This window comes from Streptopelia decaocto (genome assembly GCF_964273445.1).
Source record: "Streptopelia decaocto genome assembly, chromosome: 3".
Taxonomy (NCBI): Eukaryota; Metazoa; Chordata; class Aves; order Columbiformes; family Columbidae; genus Streptopelia; species Streptopelia decaocto.
Genome location: NC_138656.1, coordinates 28,924,706 through 28,949,698, shown reverse-complemented (window position 1 = coordinate 28,949,698; position 24,993 = coordinate 28,924,706). Strand labels below are relative to the sequence as shown.

Sequence of the window (24,993 nt, the reverse complement as noted above, 5' to 3'; positions counted from 1 at the left end):
ACAAAAAAAAATAAGGCTTCAAACTCTGCTATACACTCATCATAAGTTTATCATTATTCAATGAAGTCACTATTGGAGAAGGTAAATTGAAGTGCTTTAACCGTGTTTTCTATGGCTTATCTTCTGTCTTTTTTCATTAAGTTTGTTTTGAGAATAATTGGAACTCCTTGACACATTTGTACCCTTGAGTTACTGATACATGTTCTTAGGCTGTAGGAACAGAGTTCAGATCAGGGAATACTTAGTGAGATTGCCTGTCAGAGATGACTTTAAGCAAAATGCTCACAGCAACTTTGTTGCTTCATAGAGGTCTATAGTCTTCACAGAAATAGATGTTTGATTATGAAATCCATACAACCCATGGCCAAGTGAGCAAAGAATTGTCAGTAAATTATCCTTCTCATATGGAAAGAAAAAATCCTGCTGTGTTATTACAAGGGTGCATTATGGATGCCAGAGAGAATGTAAGAAGTTAGTATTTCCTATCTCAATACACCTCTTGAGTCCAACTTAACAACTAGGGACATTCCTATTTTTTACTCTCTTGAGTCATCTGGAGTGACTGGTACATTAATGCACTCCCGTGTGTTCTAGATGCAACCTAGACCACAAGTGGGTAGTGTAAGTACACGACTACCCTTGCTGGGGCTCTGCTGCTCCCCAAATTCCACCACAGATAGATTTTTTTTCTCTTCATGACAGACTGATGATATGGTTTGAAGATTACACTAGAAGGATTGTGCTTCCTGCCCATAAACTTCAGTTATCAGTTGTAATAAAAACATTTAAAATCTATTATTTTGCATGATTAAATGAATATTGACACTAGATCAAATTATTTGCTGAAAGCTTGTGGTTTCATTTCACTAAAAATGGTTTTGAAGCTGACTGCAATGTACCTGTGAATTACTTAGAAACACTTCTGCATTTACATGGAGCAATCTCTGAAAAGCTACATGTTCTTAACTACATTTATGAACTCTGATTCCATCGTATGCCAAATTATTTTAATCTTTTAAGTCACTGAGGCATAGGCAAATACTGGAATGGGTTATTTATTTATTTATTTCTTAATCCTGAGAGATTTCAGAGATCATGTTAGGTATTGGTTAAAGTTTTTTGAGATTAATCATGTGCAAATATGAAGACAGACAGACAGTTACTCTATGCCTGGTGCCAGCAAAAGCTCCCTTTCACAACCCAACCAGCACGTCCCAGACTTAAACTTGAAGGGTGTCTCTACTGGTGAGAAAGGTTCATGGTCAATTATCAATTTTTGATTATTTTTAGCCTGGTGTGATGCAAGTTTTTGCAGCTCATTCAAGACAAAAGGATCCTCCAGTGCTAACTATTTCCAGAACCCCAGCAAAAGGAGCTTTGCTACTGTTGTGTTTCTATACAAGCAGTATTCCTAACATGGTTTGTACTGCAGCCCACAAGCCTTGCTAGCACTTTGAAACATTATTTGGATGAGAAATGCCAGACCTGGCAATGTGGTGATATAAAACACTAATAAAGCAAATTCTGCACAATGTTCAATATGAAAGATTTTTTTTATTTTACGAAGAATTTTTATATAATGTACTTTTTCTTAAAAGCAGTGACACTATATCACCCATAATAAATCATTTTTGGTGCTCGTTAATGACTTCGTTATCCATTCCCATTCTCTCTTTGTCTAAATTATGAAGACAAGTTTGGGAGTGCAGTGGGAGGCAGCTGAATGCTCCATCATTCTGCTGTGAACCCAGAGTATTTTGTTAAACCTCTTGCACTGTTTCCAACAAAGCTAGAAATGCTTTCATGGCAACAGACTACAAGGGGCTGTCTTTTCCTATAAAATTCTAAACACACACACATTTTCCTTCCTGATTTTCTCTGCATGTGTCAAAGTTAGGCAGGAATTCTATAGCACTTAGTACTTGCTGATGTAGAAATGACTGCCAAATGAATGGTTTATACTGGAATATCTCATTATTTATATAAGTATGCTACAGTATGGACATTTAATTTAATTCTCATTCCAAACCCATGACAAGTCACTTTGACACCTTTAAAAAAACGTTTCACATATGGTAAGATGCAGAATTCAAAACTGTAAAAGGAAAAAAAAATAGATGACTCAAATTAAAACAGAGATTTTTAAACAATCAAAGGAAATACTTCAAGTTTTTAATAATACATCTCAGCCATTTACTGTTTAATAATTTTAATGATGAATTAACATTTCTAGTGACCAAGGATGGTACAGTAGGTTAGGGGGCTGGATCTTTTCACTCTCAAAAGACCTAGGGTAAAATTTCACATGCATTAATGGAAACATATTTTTGGATACAAGGAGTAAAATCTTTCATGGGAGCTTCTGATGTTCCCTCCCTGAACATGAGGGAATCCAGGCACCAAGCCCAGGTAGTGCACCTGCACTCCCTATGCCTGTTTCTTACTGTCTTGTAGCTTTTCACATAATGAATAAAATAGTCCTGTTTATACCTCACTCCACATAAAAATACCATTTTAGCTAAAATACATCTCTACCATAAAACTAAATCAGACTACTTGTGTAATGGAGCTGACTGGAAAGTAGCACCAGAGCTCGATTTACAGTGTAGGCTAGGTGTGGAAGTGTTTGGTTTCAAAGCTGACAATTTATACAAAGCACTTTCTCTACGAAGTGTGAATTTGGGCCATGAAGTCTGGCTTTGGAATGGCAACTGTCTAGGTACTACCAAGATTTGGGATGCTCCTTCTCAGCACGCTGGGTGGCCCATTTGCCAGGACCCCTCACGGCAAGAAGCACACACTGGTGCTCCAATATACAAATGACCATGAGGGCTAATAAAGCCAAGTATGAGACTAGTAACACCGGGTTTCTACTAAGTGAAAGTCAGCCATGAACCCTTTCCATGCCTGCTTGCTTAGCTTCAAGAAACCTAAGGCAGGGGGCTTGAAGGTTTAACATGACCTCAACATGCAACAGAAGCACTTAATGACATGCTGTGATCTTTGACCAGGATATTGCACCAAAACAGTAATGTCTGGCTACTCAAAGAGCAGCAAGCTGGCAAGCACAGCTTGGGAAAGCCCTTAATTGCAGCAAGATGGTTCTCCCAATGCATCCTGCCTTGAGGCTTCCTCACAACATTAGGCAAGTGTCTTGCAGTATTTGTCACTGAGATGAAAATGCACAGGGGTGCATGAGTTACATAGTTCTTGCCTGGGCCTGCAATGGCCTGTTCTTGCTGTGCAGGATGGAGGTGGGCTTCAGGGCCCACTGGGTTCTGTACATATATATAACTATGTGCATAGAGAGAAACAGATGGTATATAGGTATCAAGTAGAAAGCAGAACTATTTTCTGTCTAGAAATGCTTAGTGTACAATAACTAAGAGAGCAAGAAATTGCCACTAAGACAAAGACTTAAAAGATATAAAACATGAAGTGGTCAGAGTGTAGTTTGTTTACCTTTTTTATAAAATGAATCTTTGACAAACTCGAAAGCAAGGGCTTTTAGCCAGCCCGAATAACAACATTACCCAGTGTTACTAAAATAAAGGTGAGATACTGTCAGTTGTAACTTCTGAAACTTTTTTTAAATCCATTTTCTTCTTTTTTCTACTCATCTGGATCTCCCCTAACTCCTGTGTGCTTGCATACCTCTGCTTTCCAGCCTGATCCTCATTTCTCCATTACCACCACAAGCTGCTCCCTTGACCCTAAGTGCAAGAATCAAGATTATCTTCCAAGAGTATCTAAGAGGGAGGAGGGGAAAGACAACATCTGGATAATTTTCCTAGGGCTTTTTGTGGTTTTCTCTTTAGAATACATTATGTGTCTTTTGGAGTGGTGGGTGCACCCCCACTTTTGGAGAAGCAGCTGCCAGCCTGGCCACCTGGGAAGGCTACTGAAGCACATTGGGCAACTTTGCAGCTGTGAGACCTACTGCAGTACACAGGAGTCTCTCCACAAAGACCAGTCAGGTTGCCTAGCCCAGGCCCCAAAAGTTAAGGTAATCTAGAACCCGTAAGAAGGGGAGCTGTATTTTTCCGAAAGAGGCTCATGCATATCCTGAGACAGCTAATTTGTTTGAAGCCTGATGTTGTAACCAAGTCCATGAATGTTCGTGTTAAATGGAAAACGAAAGCGGACTACCCCGCATTTAATGAAACAAAACATAAGTGAGTCAGTCTTTAAATCTTTCACCAGATAATTTCTCTCTTATAATGTGCTCTTTCTATCCACTAATTTGACAGTGTGTTCTTTTAAATGTAGGTATCTGATCGATGTCTCTGGGTAAGTTCATCTGGCTGATGAAACAAAACAGCAATATCTAACGACAACGTCTGGCACAGGTACAAACACAATCAGTCTCTCCCATTTATCTTGAGATTGCATACAAAGTACTCCGAAATAAAAACACACTACATCTCTTCTATTTTTTGATGTTGAAAGATTTAAAAAGTGTAATCCACATTAAGCTTCTACATTTCACCAGCCAAGACTGACTGAAAAGTGTGTACTTCTAGACGGTAACTGCACTGTTCATTGTTGCTACTAACTCCACGCAACTGGGGGGGGCTTTGCTTTTTTTTTTCACTCCTCCTTATGGAATTCCTGCAAGTGCTTTGCCAAATCATATGTAATGTTTAATTCATATAACTTTCCTTTTCTCCTGTTTCTTAAGTGAAGCCATTAAGTTAAAACTTGAAACGAAATCTCATACATCCACCTTGAATGCTGAAGAATAAACCACAAAACAGAGATCTGAGCAAAGTTTATAATGTGCATTTGAGAAATGTTCAGGTTATTTTTAATGTTTCTAAATCAGACACAGTGTTTCTAGTATTTACAATTTGATCCAAGTGCTGGTTTTAGAGAGTACTTAACAGTTAATGATACACGTTTTAGTTATTTAGTCCATCACAAACAATTATATATGTATCTCTTTGAACTTTCTTCCCATTGGTTCCACCAAATGAATAAAACCAGCAGTGATTTCTATGTCTGGAAGAGTCATACTAGTCAAGATTTTCAATGAAGTTGAAAAAATTTGCAAAAAGCACTTTCAGAATACCAAATATGTGACAATATTTTTACCTGATTACTCTATTTTCAACAGAAAGGCTTCTAGCAGTCACTCAGGCAGGTTGTTTAATCTCTAATCCCTACTTTCCAACAGGCTAGATCATCTGCCTCTAGTCTGTCTGCCATGGTCCTTTTTCCTACTGCGCATCTAAGAGGAAAAAATTCTGGTGAACAACTTCTTCATATACCTTCGGAATCAGTCAAGAGTGGAGAATAGGTAAACACACACAATTGTTTTCAGATTTATTAGTACATCAGCAGAGGCTCTGGTGATATTAAGGAGTGTTTAAGTTAAACTGAACAGAGTTTTTTCTTGTTCTGGTACATCAGAGAGCTCAACATCACAGTCCTGTGTAAATGTGCTAGAGAATGTAAAAACACTGAATTAGACACATGTTCCACTTTCTTCATGTGCTGAGTCATCCTTGTCAGGAGCTTCTTTAGAGACCTAATAGGGCAATCTGTCATTCACAGAAAGGAGCACATGGAGTGTAAAATCCTGTTATGGAATTTATCAAGAGCAGCTTCCATAACCTGCTACACGTAAAAATGTTCACATTTTAGCATGCCAACAGAGCTTCAGCATTGATACCTTCAACAAATAGGAAGCACATGGCATATTAAGATTATTTCCTCTCAAGTCCACAGTTCAGTTTTAAAGGATACATATGAAGACAAAATCCAGGCATCAACTGCCCAGGTTCAAGAGGCAAGGCCTTTTTTGTGTGACTGAAGTGGGGAGTCACATAAAGTGAATGGACTTGGCAGCTTTCCTTTGCTCCTTTTTTTTTCTGAGGTAGAACAGTCGTCAGAAGATACCCAGAAAGAAATGTGATCCATCAATTACCATCTGTCCATGAAAAATACACAGTGCTAGAGTGAGGCAAGAAAAGGGGAGCTTCATGGGCAAGGTTGTTCAGCCTTTCTTAGATAAGACACCAGTTCAGGTAATGATGTTGAGTCTCTGAACTGGAAATAGATAAGGAGAGCACAATCCCCTAGACAACCACATCATTAGAATGAAATTAATCTGCCATTGAACTCCAGAGTTCAGAACTGGATTTGATCTCCTACAGCATTGCTAGGATTTGACACTAGTGTCTCAAATCAGCCTAATCTATACTTGGACGTGTCCAAAAGGCTAAATCTTCTTAATATGAAGGTAATTTCTAGGATGGGTCCATTTCTGCAAGGAACTCTAACACAGGCACAAAGGAATGGAGAATAACAGTTCACACTGGCTTTCATGGGCTTTGGTGATGGTTTTCCCATTTGTTGGGGCATGTTATTTCTACAGGAAAAAAAGGACTCAAGTTTCTGTTGTAGGTGAATATGAATCTTTAGTACTTTTCATTTGGGAAGAGATCACTGCTTTCCCCAGCATACGCTGCCATAGATTATTATCTCTACCAAGCAGACACTAGATTAGTGTAATGCATGGCAGTGGGAAGCACTGAAAGAAGTGCAAAAAACTCCTGTGTTATATACGCACTTCTGTGAAAATGGATATTGCAACATGTGTTATTTCATACTGACTTCTTCTTCACCAGCCTTCTTCACCCAAGGTGGTTTTACACCAACAGTGTAAAATCATCTGAGTTGTCAGTGAAGGTATTACAGAAAATCTAATTAGTACTTACCTTTCCACCAAATTTTTCAACAAACCAGGTAGCAATGAATGAATTTAACTTGCACAACAATAAAGAGTATATTCTTTTTGCTGGCTCCAAATGTTCAGTAGCTCCACCACAACAGGGTGTGCTTGTCAGCTCTACTGCATGTTTCATCATTTGTCAAATAAATAGATCTGATGCAGCAATATTCAGAACTCTTTGTTTCAGCAAAATTTCTATTGATTTAATGAGAAGATGCAAAGAAAGTTCAGGCCCTATTTATAAAAATATCAAGTCCATATATATATGTGTGTGTGTGCATGTGTGCATGCGTACATATATGTAATACATTTATATGTATGACACATACAGGTGCACAGAGAGAAAAAATTCCTTTTTTTTCCTGGCTGATATGCTATTGACATAAATTAAAGTTTTGTAAGGTTTGAAGGCTTGAACTCCTGCAAGTATTTACCCTGGGTTTCAGCTCTGAGTTTGTATCTGATTTTGACCTCCTGTAGCTCCCTGATTTCAAAATAGCACCTCCTAATTTACTGATATAAGGTCTATCAAGCTGAACAACACGCAAGTCTTCTCAGGCATAGGTATTTTCTCATTTAAAAAAGAAAACTCATATCTACATTTGCACTCCTTCCTGTCTCTGTTATGAATCTAGTCATCAGTCTAAATGGTCAAATACAGTACTGCTGAATTTTTAACATAGCAAATCTTGGACAATCTTACTCAAAAAATTCCACACAACATGCAAACTTACTATTTATTATTAGTGCTAAAGTGCATGGGTTTAATCTAGAGTTTACCATTAAAAGATAGGGTTACTTAAAAGCTAACTTCAAATGGGAGTTTGGAAGGCAAGGGTTGGCCCTTGGAAGTAAGGTCATGTGGTTCTTTTGGCTTGTATGTGAAACAGGAAGGTTCTGCTGATTATTACAGAAAACTGTATTCTGCCTTTTGTACAGTAATGAAAAGGTTTTAGAAAAAATATTGAGAGTTCTGCACGTAATACAGATTTCATAAAACTCTAAATTCTTGGCATGCTAGTTAGACATATTTAACTTATGTGTGCCTAATCTGTATTTTTACAGGATTTTTCTATCCAAGAGTTCTGCTAGCTATAGATTATTTCCACACAGAAACATGCACATCTGGGTGTTAGCATCTGTACAAGATTTGATTGGTTGCATATTTGCCTGTGAATTTTCAGATGCAGGAAAGTCATCTTTGTTGAGGACTATATAAGGAAATATTTCCAGTCTTGACATGACATCACATTATTTAGCAGAAGATTATCAGCCTGCATCACCACACAGTAGACAGTAACGAGTTGTTTATTCAACATATGGCAGGAAAAGTCTCTGCTTCATCAAAATCTGCATATAATGATCATCTAAACATTGCTGCCTCTATAGAGCCTTGGAAATTTTCCCTTTATGCTCAAAACAATTGAGCAAGGATCACATTATGGGTCTCCAGAGATCAAATAAGACTTCTCAAAAGAAGAAGAATGATGTACATCTGCTTTAGTGTTGAAGGTTACATAATATCAACCATATCTCAACACCTTTGGAGTCTTGAAAGAGTATCCCAAAGGAAATATATACCAGGAATAAGATCTTGCCCTTCTTTGGTGCTTTTAGAGTACTCTAAGAGATATAACCAGAGAGGTAAATGTTCATTTTCTTGTCTCCAAGGAGTACAATCATCTTAAAAGAGTAATAATTAATAATAATGTGACTTGTCTTCCTGAAATGCCTGCCTGACATTGGAAAAAAAAAGGCTTTTGCATTTTTCAGGAATAGTTCCTCCTTGTGAAAATATTAGTCCAGTAATACTGCCAAGATCTGTGCCATCCTAGATGGTCTGTCACTCTGTGTGCCCAGTGCCTAATTGGAAGATCTCTGAGGGATGTTCATGAACATCATCGAAAGATTTCAAACTTTTGTTTTCATAAGCCTCCTTCTACCTCTTCTTTCTGGTCAAATCCTCTTTTCTCCCTACTCTTTCACATTCTCCAGAATCCCAGTCCAGAGCTAACAGACCTGTTAGGATTCTCTCCATTATTTTCTATGTGATCTGGGTATGTCCTCTACTGCACAGCTGAGGTAGGGGGCTAGCAAAGGTCTTTCCTGCTCTCTGGACACTTGTTACAAACCTAAATAGATTGCGTGATTAATGAGGTAAATACAAAGCATCTTTGACTGGATGGCAATGGGATCCACAGATGTTCTCACAATGCTGTCAGAGGTGCATCATGCATGCAACATAGTGTCTTTCATCACGTCTGGTTGAAACACCCAGACAAATTCCTCACTAATGTGATGCGAACTACAAGCCCTTTAATTACATGAACATAGATGATGTGCTTTAGATTTGTATCGCACACTTCTATAGAATCACAGAATCACAGAATGTTAGGGATTGGAAGGGACCTCAGAAGATAATCTAGTCCAAGCCCCCACTGGAGGAGGAACACCCAGATGAGGTTACACAGGAATGTGTCCAGGCTGGTTTTGAATGTCTCCAGAGAAGGAGACTCCACAACCTCCCTGGGCAGCCTTTTCCAGTGTTCTGTCACCCTCACTGAGGAGAAGTTTATTCTCGTATTTAAGTAGAACCTCTTGAGTTCCAGTTTGAACCCATTACCCCTTGTCTTACCATTGGTTGTCACCGAGAAGAGCCTGGCTCCATCCCCACGACACTCACCCTTTATATATTTGTAAACATTAATGAAGGCACCCCTCAGTCTCCTCCAAGCTAAAGAGCCCCAGCTCCCTCAGCCTTTCCTCACATGGGTGATGCTCCACTCTATCATCTTTGTTGCCCTGCACTGGACTCTCTCCAGCAGTTCCCTGTCCTTCTGGAACTGAGGGGCCCAGAACTGGACACAATATTCCAGGTGCGGTCTCACCAGGGCAGAGTACAGAGGGAGGAGAACCTCTCTGGACCTACTAACCACCCCCCTTGTAATACACCCCAGGATGCCATTGGCCTTCTTGGCCGCAAGGGCACAGTGCTGGCTCGTGGTCATCCTGCTGTCCATCAGGACCCCCAGGTCCCTTTCCCGTACACTGCTCTCTAATAGGGTCATTCCCCAAGTTGGAGTTGACTACAGATTTTTGATTCAATACAGATTTTCTGGACCTTCTTCAGCTGGAGGAAAAAAACATGGCTATCGCCTTTGAAAATGGGTGTGTGAAAATGAAAAGAGCTCCTGGCTCCGTATTCTCTGCCTGTGACCCCAGGCCACAGGGGATTTTGAGATGACCACAGGCACTCTCTTTCTTATGGACCAAATTCATCCTCTCCCATCCCTGTAGGAGTCTCTCACCTAGCTGAAGACTTCATCTTATTTAAAACCAGAAATCACTGCAGTCAGCCTGGCCTGGCCTCCAGCAATCCCAGGATCATTTGTGATATCTACAGCCTCCTCTGGGATGTTGCTGGGATTGTGTGTGGTTCTTTTGTTTTACAGTCTTTGTTCATTCTTCTTGCCTTGATCCTTTCAACTAATGGCCCCATTTCGGTCCTCTGTATTCAAATGTCTCAAAGAACAGTTTGATGGATTAAGAGAACCATCTTCAGACACAGGACTCTTCTTGCTGAATTCATATTGCTCACCTCTGCCAGCCAGAAGTCTGGCATCCAATTTGGCACCGAGTACTTTTCCTTCCCTTATGTGCATTAAACATGCTCATTACACTATAGCTTCCACATCATAACTCATGTAGCTCACCCAATTATACCTCTTTACTTTCTTCTCTTCTTGGAAGCTGAAGCTCACTTCTTTTTGATGACTGTAAGGCCCAGTTCCCAGACCCCAGTGCATGCCAAATGCTGCTGCCAACCTCCTTCCACTTGAAAATAAACATGAACATATCACCCTCACCCACAACTGTGTTTGTTTCAGAATATTGATCGGGAAAAGAAAAAAGAAAAAAAAATATTTTGTTCTGTGAAATTCTTCCTGGGCTTTTTCCAGTTTATCTCATGCTCTCTTCCTTTCTCCCACCATCTCTTTTATGTGACTGAAGTGAAGAAGACCTCATAATTAAGGAAACATTTACCAAGTTATATTAATCCAATGCGGTTATCCTACTCTTTAAGAAAGGGTTTAGGTTCAAAGAAATTATGATCTGTTTTTCCATGAATTAAAATCAAACAGAAGTTAATTAAAACAGCGAGACATATATAAATACAGGTGTGTATATATATATATATATATATGTACACGCATGCATGTGTATATGTACACACACTTCGACAAGTGATTTCCTGATTATTTTCTGGCTGTAGCAGATACACAAAAATTGAGAGGTAATTACACAAGAATCCCATGCTTTTACAGCTCACTCAGTGAAATCTTCAGCCTTATGTCTAGTATTTGGGCTTCCTCTACAACTTATGGGGAGAATGAAACAACTGAAAATTACTTAAGCGTTGATTAAACTCTGTTAGATAAAAGAAGAAGCAGTGAGTCTCAAGAAGGTGAGAAGTTCAGTCCCATCTTGCAGAGAGGTTTTAACGATGTCTCTATTGCTAAGAAAAACAAGGCTGGGAACCCTTCTCTGGCCCTGAGGCTAAGTGGCATTTGTCACTAGGTCTTTGGGTCCCAAGGGGTGACCCTGTCATTCAAAAAAATAATTGTTTCCTATGGGGTTTCAATTCTGAGTATCAGAGATAACGTAAGGCATGCACTGTAAATTGTTCAAATGATACTTGCGTAGCATGAAGCCAAAGGAGAGTATGGACCAAGGGTATGGAAGGGTTCCTGGGACTGAAAAAACTTCTGGGAGAGTGTTGGAGGACAGGAGGGAGGTAAACCAAGTACCATCTAGTGCAGACTGCACCTTGGGAGTGACCCCTGGTGTGCATGGCACCCCCAAACTCTGTCTTACACAGACCATGGCTAAAGCTGTGCCTGGGAGCATGCCAGCAGCCAAATGGGGTGCCTGAGCTCATGCCCGCTCCTTTGCATGATGAGTGGTAGTGTTTGCTGCCATTGGAATCTCCTTCCAGTGGAGACAACGTGCTCTTATGCACCCTACCATGCACACAACTAAGCTGTTGGAGAAAATAGTAGCCTTAATCTTTCCTGCTGGAGGGGCATAACTGACTGAAATCAATTCAGTGTTCACTGCACTGGTCTTCTCTGCATCATAAATAAGCAGTGAAGTCAATCTTAGTTGAGTCATAAAGTCCTTTATAAGGAGGATAAAAGTGATGACAAAATTAAAAAAAAAAAAGGGGGGGGGGATACAATGTCTCTTTAAATTATGTGAATTGTGTGTGTTTTTTTCTAGGAAGTAAAAGGTTCATGGTGTATTTGAGCTGATTCAAGAACCTATGAAAGGAAGGGGAGAAGACAACAAAGTACAGAGACAGAATTAATCCAGGAAAAAGGATATTGAAACAATCTATAGATGAAAATACAGAACATTGTCACAAGTTCAGAAATAGCAAATTTTCCACTGGAAAGCTGATCAGCTTTAAAGTGATGTTAATGTATCCAAAGTATCTAGCTTTCCACAAAGCTTTTCCTGTAGTTTTGATCTGTATGCAAAACTTCTGAGATAATTGCAAGACATAACAAACTAAATTGTACTGCTTAATTTCAGCAAGTAAGGCAAATTACTTATTTATTGCAACCTTTATTGGGAGCTAAAACAAACTGAGTGCATTCTGAAATTTTATGAAATTTCTCTTATAACCAGTAGTTTGTTTGTTTTCAACTGATAAACTCTTATTTATTTATTATTTATTCCCCACAGCAAATTATAGAAATTGTTTAAAATAAAAAAAAAAAAAAAAAAATCCGAAACAAAAACAGATTCCATTTAAGTCAGACAGTGTTGTCTGACACCAGTATCTATCTGTGTATTGTTTGCTAACACCCCACTGCATTTCAGCTCACCCCAGTCTTGCAGAATGTAAATGAGGGATGTGTTTATGGGCATACTACACTCCACAGGCCGTGGAAGAATTTACACAAGCTCTTTCTATATTGAAGGGGAAAAAAGGGGAAATAATAATTTTAAAAAATAATAATTAAAAAAAAAAGTCTAAGTACCCATAAATAGTGCTTGCTCCCAGAATCTTGACAAGGACACCTGTGTCTGGGGCCCACCATTAAATAGGAGCTTTGGTTGTTTTAGGGGCTGCATGGCTGCATTTCCTTCTGTAACCATGGGATGGCTACAGAAGAGGGTGGGGATCTCCAAAATCCTCTTGTACCATTAAATACCAGGAAGATGCACCATCACTTGCAGGTAGCGCAAGGCAGGAGGTTTTGTATTATTAAGGAGACAAAAGACTTCTTGTCATGGTGACAACCTACGTAAGCCACCTTGACAGTACTGGGGGAGACTTCAGCAGGCGGAATCTATCGGGAACACTGGAGGATATTAAGGATGAAGCCTTGTTTTCCCTCAGCAGCGACCGGAGCTGAGTATTAGAGCCCTCTAGTGAGATTTCGCGGAGTGGATCTCCCCCTGCGGCCCCGTGGGCCCGGCCTCAGCCCAGCCCGCGACCGGGGAAGCTGCTTTGGTTCCTAGGGGAGAGCCCAAATTCTCGCTGGCGCTGCAGGAGGGCGCCGGAGGTTTGTCCCCCTTTTAGGCAACGCGCCCCACGCCCCCCGCGGGATCGTGGGGTCCCAGCTCCGCGGGGTGCACAGAGCTCACCGGCGCCACCGTCACCTGAGCGGCACCGAAATGCTGCTCATGCCCTCGCCCTGAGACACCCCGGGACGATGTGTAAAGGGTGCCCGTGCTTGGCCCCCACCCCAGGGCCGGGGATCGCGCACCCACGGAGTGGCAGGAGCGACAAGACCCCGGAGCTGCCAGCTGCCTGGGGAGGGAGGGCAGGAGGGAAGGGAGGGCAGCCTGTTCCTAAAAATACTCCCCGGTCAAATCGCCGTGAGCCAGGGATGGAGATGGTAACAAAAATGCCTTGAATCGGTAGGAACAGTGAATAATCTTCGTGCTTTCCTCATCATCTTGGAATAATCAGCGGAATTAACCGAGGTCGAGGAAACAGGCTCTTGGGTTAGTTGTGGGAGGCTGTGAGAATAGGGGGCAGCCATTAAAAGAAACCTGATCGCTATTCATCAACTCGGAAGAGGGGAAAGGAGGAGGAAAAAAAAAAAAAGAGACCTTCGTGGCTCGAGCTCATACCAACCTGGTCTATCTCTGATCAAGAAGATCCCTGGAAACAAGAAGTTTACAAATATTGTCAAATTGAAGCTTGTAGTGCGATTTAAGTTGTCAATCCCTCAGAAGCCCACCAGAAGTTTAGATTCAATGCCCTGCGTTTCTGGCTAGTTATTGCAAATCCCCTAAGGCAGAAAGCGCTCGCTCTCCTTATTTTAACCATATGTGCCTTTTGTTGTTGTTGTTGTTGTCTTGTCTGTAAGCTGTACGATGACTGCTGAGCGAGTCCCCTTGTGCCACAGAGCATCTGAGTCGGTCCCCGCAGCGCGGGGACTGGGTGGGCACCAGCCCCCGTCTCCCTCTCCGCCCCCCAGACGGCTGCCCCCTCCGCGGGATCTGAGCCTTGCTTGAACCGTGGAGGGGGGACACCCCAAATAAATATCAATGCTGGGGACAGCAGTCAGGAGGGTGCTGTTAGCAGAAGTGAGTGAAAACTCAACCCCGCCCGAGACAGAGAAGCGATAATATAAAGCTAATCGGGACGTGCCGGTTGGGGGGCTATCCGGTTTCTTGGGGAGCGCGGGAGGTTACAGTGCCTTGAGCTGAGGACACAATGCCGCCCCCGGAGTCCCATTTCACCGGGGAGCGGCTGGGAGGAGGAGGTGGAAAGGTTCACCGAGGCCAGTTAGGACAGTCACGTCGCATCAGGCCACCATCCCCTAATTATTACATCTTTTTCCAAAATATTATTCGAGCATCTCAGGTCCAGCCGGCAGGGAAATGGCTCCGGGCTGGAGGGGACAGGCGGAGCTGCGGGTGGGGGAAGCGGGGCCGCTCCTTAGGACAGAGGGTCCCCTCCCGCCGGCGCCCCGGGTCTCCCACCCGCCCCGCCCAAAGCACCCCGACCCTGCAGCCCAACAACGTTTTCTTTCAACCGAAGTTTGTTAGCATAATCGAGTTACCCGCTACATATCTGAAATCCTTGGCTGGTCCCCTTGAGGAACGGCGCATTACGCGCAGCAAAAGCTTTGAATTATTCCTTTCGCCCCAAATCACGGAACAACAAGCCATTGTTGTTTGCCTTAATTTGGTTACCCGCAGTGATCTTCCGTCGTGTTTTCATTTGCAGTTGGGACAGGATCTTAGTGCCATCTGTGATGGGATAGACCCGGGTTTTAAACAAAACGCAAAAAATAAATACATGCGTGAATAAAAAACGGAAGGGAGAAAACAACCCGTAGTTACGGATTGCGAAACGTCTCCGTGAATCCCCTGTGAGCTTTGACCACCTGAAGGGGCCGGGTCCCACCAGGGAGAAACGTGTGTGTCCGGGGTGCCCCGGGAAAACCGCTCAGCACCCCCAGGGTTAGGGGGCAGATAGGCCTAGGATCCTGGCAAAGGTCACTATGATTAATTTTAAAAGCTAGTAGGAATAGCAGGTTAATTGCGGCAGACTGTCGCCCACTTTAACGCCCACTGATTTTAAGGAGAAAGTATATTGCCCTCCCGCCAAAAGGAAACAAAAAAAAAAAAAAGGAAATAAAGAAACGAAAATTTGGAGTTGTTTGCCATTTTCTTGCTCTCCCTACAGTCCTTGCCACGGTAGTGGACATCTGCGGGGAAGATGTGTTGTTTTTTGGCATGTGAAGATTGCAGGAGTTCTAATTTGTACGCCCCTCGGGGAGCCTCCATCTCGCTGCCCTTCCCGAGGCCGGCTCTCAGGAGCGTGCGTGTCCTCTGCCTTGTGCGAGTGGGTGCGGGGAGGTAGGGAGCGATCCCTCTGCCTCCCGCCTCTCCGACTTTCGCCGAGCCCAGTGAGTGGCGTTTGAGCTCCTGTAAAATGTCTCAGATCTCTGTAATGGCTGGGGTTCTGCAGAGGCAGCGGTCGTGGGGACTTGCGGAAAGATGCAGGGAAGAAGTTTGGGTGAATCTGTTCCTGTCTTTAATGGTAACGGTGAGGGCCTGAAGCCTCCCACACAGGCTGCTGTCTGCAAGGAGACGATCGAGGCACAGTCGAGAGGAAGATGTGCAGATAACCGCAACGCTATCTTGGCACTCACTCGTGGACACGAATCCCTTACGTGTAATGGAAAGGCTCCTAGGAAGCGACACGACCGTCTTCCCTTCCCCCACATAGTTTGTGCCCCGCTTAATAAAAGGAGTCTTACGATAAAAAAACGACTTTTAATTTCATTCCTGTTTCACAATGATTGTGTTGACGCTGACGATCTCGCACGCTGTTTTGTGCGCGGCAGTGGCTGCGCGGGGGGGTGAGGCGCTTCCCGAGTGGGCGCTCGGCAAAGTCACCCCCGGGGACGGGATGAAACCCCGGGCTCCTCCGGGCGGCAGCGGAGACAGGCGCAAGTTTAGCTCAGCCCAGATAAAACCTTTCACTGCGACTGAGCGGAGACACCCGACAGCGGCCAGGCAAAATGTTCGCGTCGGACTGGGGGCAAACGTTAGCAGGCGACTCACGCCTCCTACTCTGAAATATAATTTCAGTGAACGAGCTCTTTTGCAAATGCAAAAAAAAAAAAGACAAAACAAAACAAAACACAGTCCTCGCCCGTTCGCCTGATTCCCCCGCAAGTCACTGCAACTTGACTAGCTCCGAGCTGTGGCTTTGCAGCCAGTATCTGCTCTCTCTTCTAGCGTATATAGGAAGATTTTTTTTTTCTTTCCTGAAAGCTAAAAGTAGTTACACAGAATTCAGATCCAGATGTCACTAATTTGCGATTGCTTTGGGACGCAAGCTGATATAGGGGCTAGCCCTGCCTCTGCCCAGTGTTCTGGGAAGTCAACTAGCGTTACATGCAAGTTGCAGCCTGGCTAAGGCAGCCTAAAGTGAAAGCGACCACGGATGGGCTAGTGTACTCACATTTTAGGGTGCTAAGAAGATATTTTCTCAGATCTAAGTCCATGCAACAGGTTTTGACATCTTTCCGGCTAGGGCGAACAGCTGCTCCCGTTCATATTCAACCGCTGTGGTTATGAGATGGAAGGAGAGGAAGATGAGTCAGGTACATCCCTAATAAACGTGGGGCGACCGAGCCGGGTAGCGGGGAGGCAGGAGGAACAGCTCAGACCTCGCTAGTGCTTTTCTCTTTTGCCACGGTCACCATTGCGGGAGGGAGAGGATCGGCGCTATGTTCTCCTGTGCGAAAGGCACACGGTGTGTGCGTGGAGGTCGGCGGTAGAAGAGGGCATTTGGGCTTCTCTCGCCGTTTCTGCTCAGAGTAACTTTTGCAGTGGATCGGTTCTCCCGTCCCGTGACCGTCCGCCACAGCTGCAGCTGCGAACCCTCCTGCCGCTTATGTTGGCTAGGAAGCGCTGAGACTGGGATGCTTTCGTTTACAAACAAGCACAGTTTGAATCTTGCAGAAGTCGGCCGGCATCAAGGCAGTAAGCGGCCGAGGGCTCATTTTGTAAAGGCGGGGAGGAAGAATCATGTAAGGGGGCTTTACCGACCCATCACCAACATCCCCGAAATTGTTTTAAACGAATTTCAGCTCTCTCTTGCCCTGAAAAGGAAGCCTCTATCTTGCGTCCCCGGGCGATCCAGGGCGGTAGCCGCCCGCTTGACACTGCTCCTTTATGGCAGCACTCGGGAAAACTCGGACAGGTAGGAGGACGTGCAGCTTCCAAAGCCGGGTGCACTCGCAACACAGACGTACGCGGCGGATATGCACAGCCGTCCGGACGTGCCGGGAACTGGACGCGGGCTGATCCGCTGCCCCCCACTTTCCTCCTCCTGCCTCCCTCCCCGGCCGCATTTCGCCTGCCCGCAGCCCTGGTGCGGCTCCTCGCCCCGAGTCGCCGCCGCCGGGAGCCTCCGGGCTGCGCGCGGTGCCCCGGCCTCGCCTTCCCCTGGGGACGGCCGCTACCCCCTCCCGGGCCGGCACGGAGGCTCCATCCATCGGCCGCGGAGGGTCAGGCTACGAAACGGGGAGCCACAGCTTGGTCTCTTGTGGCTTCGCTAAATCCCTGACGCGCCGGGGCGGCTAAAAAGGTACTGTGGCAGGAACCCACAATTGCAGAGACCTCTCTTGTCAGGGCTGCAAATGGCATAGAAAGAGCTTGTGGGATTCATTATTATTTCTCCGCATAAAGAGTAACATTAAAGGCCACGGAAACTGCCCATATTTTGGGCCCAGGAGACTCCTTCCGAAGTCCTCCACCTGGGCGAGCCGCGGCGCCCGCCGCCGCTCCAGCCGTCCCGTCCTCCTGCGCAGCCTGGGCGCCGCTCCCGCGGAGGCACCGCACCACCCTTCTCTCGCTCATTTCACCCACTCATCCTCCTCCGACCTTCCAGCTTGCACAGTCTCCCTAGCTCACCTTTCACTTTGTATAGAGCGAAAGGGACAGGAAAGGACACGAGTCCCTGACCCGCACAGTCAGTAAACTAAAAATGCAGTGTGCATTGGGCACGCGTGGGTGATAAATGTCCATTTAATCACGCAAAGTGACTCTGACTTTTACACGTGTCCCTCTCCTGGATGAAACACCCCGACACGCTCCTGGCAGTCAAGCAGAAATAAATGCCCGACGTCCAGTGATCAAAAATGCCAGCGCCCTGCGCACCGGAGCGTGGCGGAGCACAGCCGGCGATTAATGGAGAGGCAATCCTTCCCCGGTCCTGTACCGTCATGCCTCCTCCTGGCTCCCGGGCAGGTACGATCAGCGTGTAATGGGATCCAAAGTCACGAAGAGAGTCTGTATTGTACATGAGAGACCGCTTCTCTACAAAACTCTCCGATAGTTGTTAGTGGGAACTGGGGAAGGGGGTCAAGCTAAAGTTTTTAGAAAGAAACTTTCAACAACGTCTGGATAAGGGGTTTTCTCCCCACGGCAGCTGCGGGTGCCAGGAACGACTTAGCCCGGGGCCAGGAACGGCGCGGCTGGGATGGGGCTGCGGGGCGCGGACTGGGCGGTGGGGCTGGGATCCAGACGGAGCTGCGGGGCCCGGACGGGGCGGCGGCTCCGTCCCGCCGCGCCGCAGCGCCCTGCGGCAAGAGGCAGGGGCCCGGGCTCCGCGCTCCGGCGCTGCCTCTGTCCCCCGATGGGCGCCTGCAGCGTCAATCACGGCGGAAATATCTCCCTCGCTAGCTAATATCTCAGCTCGCAGGGCCGTCTCTGAGTGGATCTGAGCAATCTGTCAACCCAGCCGGGGAGCCACTTCAAAACAGATCGGGTTACCCCTGATTGACAGCGTCACCATGGCAAATAATTTGACTAAAACTATTGTCTTCTCCTGGCAGTCCCCGGGTCAGATAACCGGACCAATCACAGCGCGGATAATCACTTTTCATGCCAGCTTAGAATAATATTATTAAAAAAAAAGGGGGAGAGAGAGAAAAAGAAAGGGGGGAAAAACTCCGAGAGGGAGAGGAGCGAGGGAGCAGGGCTTTACCACTATATTATGTGGGATCTTGCTGCGGCGGGGGGTGGGGGGGAAGCAGGGAGATCCCAAACCGGCGGCCGAGGGGGGTGGGGGTGGGAGAGCCGCGGCCGCTGCGAGCGCTGCAGATAGGAGACAAAAGAGGCACAAAGTTACTCTCGCAACTTGGACTTACAAAAAGGAGGCGGCCGGGGGGGGAAAGCCGTCTGCGCTCGGGCTCCCGAGACTTTTTTCTTCGCTCTTCGCCTTTTTTTCTCCGGCTCCCTCGGCCGCTCCGGGGCCGGGCGCTACCGATGGCCGCGGTCCCCCGCGCCCGGCCGTGACGCCCGACCGGGCCCCGCCGGGCGCCGCCGCCCCGGGGCCTGCCCCGCATGCCGAGCGCTGCCCGCCGCCCCACGCCGCTCCCCTCTATGCGGCCGTAGGGTGCGCGGCGGGGCAAGGCTCACCATGTCGATGCTCCCGACTTTTGGCTTCACCCAAGAGCAAGTGGCCTGCGTCTGCGAGGTGCTCCAGCAAGGCGGCAACATCGAGCGGCTGGGGCGGTTCCTCTGGTCCCTCCCTGCCTGCGAGCACCTCCACAAGAACGAGAGCGTCCTGAAGGCCAAGGCGGTGGTGGCCTTCCACCGGGGCAACTTCCGCGAGCTCTACAAGATCCTGGAGAGCCACCAGTTCTCGGCGCACAATCACCCCAAGCTCCAGCAGCTCTGGTTGAAGGCGCACTACATCGAGGCGGAGAAGCTGCGGGGGCGACCCCTAGGGGCGGTGGGCAAGTACCGGGTGCGCCGCAAGTTCCCGCTGCCCCGCTCCATCTGGGACGGCGAGGAGACCAGCTACTGCTTCAAGGAGAAGAGCCGCAGCGTCCTCCGCGAGTGGTACGCCCACAACCCCTACCCGTCCCCCCGCGAGAAGCGGGAGCTGGCCGAGGCCACCGGCCTCACCACCACCCAGGTCAGCAACTGGTTCAAGAACCGCCGGCAGCGGGACCGCGCGGCCGAGGCCAAGGAAAGGTACGGCTCCCCCGGCGCCCGCGGTTCCCCGACCCCGCTGCTTGCCCCGCGCCTTCCCCTCTGCCCAGGCCCCGGCTGCGGGGAGGCCCGCGGAACGGCTTGTCCTGGAGAAGCAGAAGTGAGTGGGGTGGGCGCTCGGAGATAGAATCTGTCCTCCAAAAGTAGCCCCGGGAGAGGCTGACGAGACTTCTTACCCTCCAAGACCCTACTCCCCGCATAGACGGTGCAGCGGCCTTGGGGCAGCCCTTTTTGCCGGGTGTGCTTCCCACGGCCGGCAACGATTCCCGGTTAAGCATAGCAGCCGTGTCCTCCGCGCCGCAACTCGGGCTGCGGGGCCGGAGGTGCCGGTGCGGGACCATGGCCCGGCGAGAGGAGAGCCCGGCAGCGGCGACGCTGAGGGCGAAGGCTCCGCGGCCCGCACAGCTTCGAGCGTGTCCTTGAGGTACAAAGAGGGAAAGACGAGGGAGCAGCGTGGAACGAGTGGGTCTGGACGGTGTTAGCAAAAATTGCCTCTAAGGTCGGCTCCTGGTGTGAGGCGGGAGACCAAGACAGAATCTGACCGGAACAACCTCTTTACCTCGCTCATTAAATTGCAGTTTGTATTCACTACCCAGCGAGGTCTTCATTAATGCATGTTAATAGATGTATATTCCTAGACCAAGCGTGATTCTGAAACCGTTTTTTCTCGTTAAATGGATTGAAGAAACAATTCATTACCTAGCAGAAGTTAATCCTTGGGTATTCGGGATGACTTTTCCGTCAGCAGTCCCTGTGCCTTTGGGAAGACGGTTCGAAGCAGCAAAAACCGTCCTCTAACTTCACAGTGGCTCCTCACTAGTTCGCTGAACTGCCCACTCCATACGGATCTGGTCGTATGGCCTGCGCGGTTAATTAATATATTAGAAATCTCCCGTAGATCCGTGCCTCGGAAGAGACCTCTATTTTTCGTTTCTGCCTAATGTGTTTTGGAACTGGCCAGCACCACGGCCGCGCAGCTGTGCAGCCCGACAGGTTAGGGCTCCATACAGATTTGCTCCATATATTTCCCGAAACGGTGCTAGAGCTTTGATTTTCCTTCGAATCCACGCAAGTGTTGGTTTTACGAGATGTTAGAGATCCTTTTTATTGCTGATAGCGGGGACTCACCTTCAAATATCTAAAGGAAATTAAGGTTACACGTATTTCATTTTTTTTTTCTTCCGAGGAATCAAATTTTAGAGGTCTCCAGAGACAAATTAGATTTTTGACATTGAAAAATACACTCAACATAATATTACACTCCAGGCGTTAGAAAACAGATCTTTCATGGGAATGCCATTCACTCAAGCAAACTGGTTCAAACAGAGCTTTCTTATCTATTTTTATTTTTTTGGCATAAAGTGTGTCCAGCCACATCCTGCAGCCCTTATTGAGGAAAAACCGTCAGCGCAATAGCTTCATTGCTCGCCACCAAATCCGGCAGGATAGGGCACCTCTGCTAGCTAGTGTGTTTCAAAGCTTCCGCAGAAGCTTTTAAATAGAGTGGCAATGCCTTCAGTATTTCAGGCAGGGCTGTGTCTAAAGTATTTCTACGAGGGCTAAGTCTAAAAAACACGTTAGTCTTGACGGGATGGCAGCCCCCACCTCATCTTGCCATTTTCATTTCGGAAAGAAAAAACAACCATACATACATATATATATGTATATACATATATATGTATGTATCTATGTGTGTATGTATCTATGTGTGTATGTATGTATGTGTGCATGTATGTATAGATCTGCAAGGGCTTGGCCAGCGTCCAGCGATTTCTCGGCATTTACCCGGTGATGAATTTTGAAATTATGTCCTGCCTTGCTGAGCCGGCTGCCTCTGTCGGTAGGCGCACCCGTGGTGCCGGGTCCCGCCGCCGCCGAGCAGGGCTGCGCCCTCCGCCACCCGAGGAGGGACGGAAGGATGGCAGACGGCGTGCGGAGTGTTTTCCGAGCGGACCAGGGAAATACGCGAGTTAACTCTGTTTACTTGCCTTATCTTCCATATTGGGCTATGTTTTGAGCTTTAAGCTGCGGGCGGGGGGGAAACATACCCGTCCAGTTACTTAAGCAAAAGCCTTTCCCGTCTGATGAGAGCCTCTGGAGCTGTGCTGCTGCACAGGGCGATCCTGTCTACAGCAAGCCGTGCTTTGGCCTTCCCAGGAGAAGTCGCGGTCGAACTTCTCTTCGGCCCTGGGAACAGTTTCAAAGTTAAAAAAGAAATTTTTAAAAAATATCTTCCTCCCCCTCTTCCTTTCCTCCACCCTCCCTCCCCACGCTGTGCAGGCGCTTTGGACGCAGAAAATGATGTTTTGGCAAAGTGACACTTTCCGCTGGGCTAGTGGGAGACTCTGTTTACAAGCTCAGTGGACCTTAGACCTTTGTGCCAGATGAAGAGGCCTTGGAGGTTTGCAGAGTTTGTAAACCTACTGGTTCTGCATTCACCCCCGCTGGCCGCCTCCAGGAACCAGCTCCTCGCCGCCCGCCGCCCCCGCGGTGCGCGCCCCGGAGCGGCGGCCACACGGTGACTTCACTCCCTCTTTTATGTTTCCTATAGGGAAAACAACGAGAATTCCAACTCCAACAGCCACAACCCACTCTCGGCGTCAATGAACGGGAATAAGACAGTTTTGGGGAGCTCAGAGGACGAGAAGACGCCGTCAGGGACCCCGGATCACACCTCCTCCAGCCCCGCGCTGCTCCTCAGTTCTAATCCCGGGCTACAGCCCCTGCACGGCCTGGGCCACCCCCAGGGCCCCAGCGCCATCCCCGTGCCCAGCGCCGACCCCATGCACCACCACAGCTTGCAGGACTCCATCCTTAACCCCATGTCATCTAACCTGGTCGATCTGGGCTCGTAAAACCGTGTACACGCTCCTTCCTTCGCACCAGCCCGCCTTCGCTCTTTTTATTTTTTTTTCGCTTTAATCTTACCAGAGACTTTGAAAGAGATGACGAACTCCTTAGTGAATGTGTTGTGCCCTTTGGCAGCAGGCTGGCTGCAGATTTGGAAGATATCAGACTTGGCTGTGGGCAGTAATGTTGTGAAAAACCGTAAGGGTTGCTTAAAGGTGTTTTCAGGCGTGTAAGGACTGTTGGACAGGACCTGTGATTTTCATGGCAGGCTGTAAGGTGGTTCGGTGTAGCAGCTCTTTCCAGCCTTAACTTCACGGATCTCTCGGTGGTGTCACCGGATCGGGCCGGTCTATGTGGGAAGACGCATATTGTAATCTTTTTTTTTTTTTTTTTGGGGGGGGTGGGGAGGAAAAGGGAGTACAAGGCCGCTGTTTCGATGCCTATTCGAAAGTTACACATCGCTCCCGTTATTCTATTGTAGTTATGTATCCGTGGCAGGTGTACGATGTACAATTTCAACTAAGAGTACGAAAGCTGTAGTCAAGTTATATCAGCAACACGCGCTCTAGGCAGACTCTGTAACCTTCTTGTAGCTGATGCTATGCAGAGAGATGGCTTCTTTGGCCCTGTCCATGTGGTGCTTTTGCCATTTGCTGAGTGGGAAAGGAAGTGACCGCCCGGCTCCAGCCCCAGAGGTAGGCAGGGGCAGATTCTCCCTTCGGTGTGCAACGAGGGCAGGACCGGGCTTTATGAAAGAGGAATTGCTGCACGAGACCTAAACGACAGTATCAACCGCAAGTCACTCACCTTAGTTTTGTTCATTGTTTATATTATGTGAATACATTCTTTGGAAAATATTTCTGCTTTTATTTTATAATAAAATTTAGAAATCTAACTCGGCGTGCGGTTGCTTGACTCGCCTGCGGGGTGTTTTCTGGCTCAGCCCTGAGCAGCAGCAGAGCAGGCGGTCCCGTGGCCGGGGCAGATGTGGCTCGGCCGGGGAAGGCGGTGGACAACCGGGCGGTGTCGGGACCCTGGGGACTCCCCCCTGCCGCCGCAGAGGCGAGCGGACCTCTCGCCTCACCACCCCCCACTCCATCCGACGGCACCTCCGCTCCGTTTGGGGAGTCCCGCGGAGCAACGCCCGGGCACGTCGGGACCAGCTCCGGCCCGGGGAAGCGGCGAGCGCTGGGGGGAGCAGGCGGCGCCCCGCGGGAGCAGGGGGGCTGGGGAAAGGGGAAGCAGAGGTGGTGGGGGCCCTCAGGGGAGCGGGGCCCATCTGCTCCCACGGGGGCACGGCCAGGCAGGCTGCGGACTTTTCCGTTCTGGTGTCCGCTGGCCTCGGCAGAAAGCCACCCCCCACCGCCCCCTCACCCCAGGGGCGGGCGCGCAAACGGAGCCTGACCAGACCCTGCTCCGGGAGGCCGGCACGGCTGGACTGCGAACACCTTTCCAGCGCCTACGGAAGTGATGCTGGGAATGGGAAGTATCTGTTCCTTTTTTTTTTTTTTTCTTTTCTTTTATGCGGGCAAAGAGTGGCCAAAGAGACAAGCAAGTTGCTTGCAAGTTTGCTTCATTAAAAGATAAGAGCTCAGGATGATCTCATTACAGCTTGCACCCTCGCTACCAACTCTTTGCTAGAAGCCGAATGTGATACATCATCAGTTTAAAATATTCCTCGGAGTTTGCAAGGGGTTTTATGCTGATTTTATTTTCCCCTAAAATGAATTTAATGTGAAAAATAAACCAAGAAAACGATATGGCTTCAAGCACGTTAGAAATATGTGTAGATCAGCAAAGATCGTGTCCAGGTTTCAGACGTTGGCTGAAATGTCAATCAGCGGGATTTTTGTGCGGGC

At 47.2% G+C, this 24,993-nt stretch overlaps 1 protein-coding gene and 1 long non-coding RNA gene across 3 annotated transcripts; one reads left to right on the top strand and one right to left on the bottom strand.

Annotated features, from left to right (window-relative positions):
• Positions 1 to 15,995: 15,995 nt before the first annotated feature.
• Positions 15,996 to 17,059, bottom strand: LOC309437583. The gene is made up of 3 exons (XR_014183577.1): positions 16,948 to 17,059; positions 16,740 to 16,843; positions 15,996 to 16,549 (listed from the first exon to the last, which is right to left on the bottom strand). It is a non-coding gene; the product is annotated as an uncharacterized lncRNA (long non-coding RNA).
• A 1,205-nt stretch (positions 17,060 to 18,264) lies between these two features.
• On the top strand, positions 18,265 to 24,029 carry SIX2 (SIX homeobox 2). 2 transcript variants are annotated; one of them, XM_082048125.1, is made up of 2 exons: positions 18,265 to 20,131; positions 22,836 to 24,029. In XM_082048125.1, the coding sequence occupies exons 1-2, from the start codon at positions 19,707 to 19,709 to the stop codon at positions 23,137 to 23,139; spliced, it is 729 nt and encodes a 242-aa protein (XP_081904251.1). In that variant the 5' UTR covers positions 18,265 to 19,706; the 3' UTR covers positions 23,140 to 24,029. The 2 variants fall into 2 exon arrangements, with proteins under 2 accessions (XP_081904251.1, XP_081904250.1); XM_082048124.1 differs by having other exon boundaries at positions 18,339 to 20,266.
• The last annotated feature ends 964 nt before the right edge of the window (positions 24,030 to 24,993 follow it).

Bases quoted from the DNA above. Each gene is read 5' to 3' on its own strand.
- SIX2 (XM_082048124.1), top strand. From the start codon at position 19,707: ATGTCGATGCTCCCGACTTTTGGCTTCACCCAAGAGCAAGTGGCCTGC. The intron at 20,267-22,835 runs GTACGGCTCCCC...TGTTTCCTATAG, and splicing joins GCGGCCGAGGCCAAGGAAAG to GGAAAACAACGAGAATTCCA.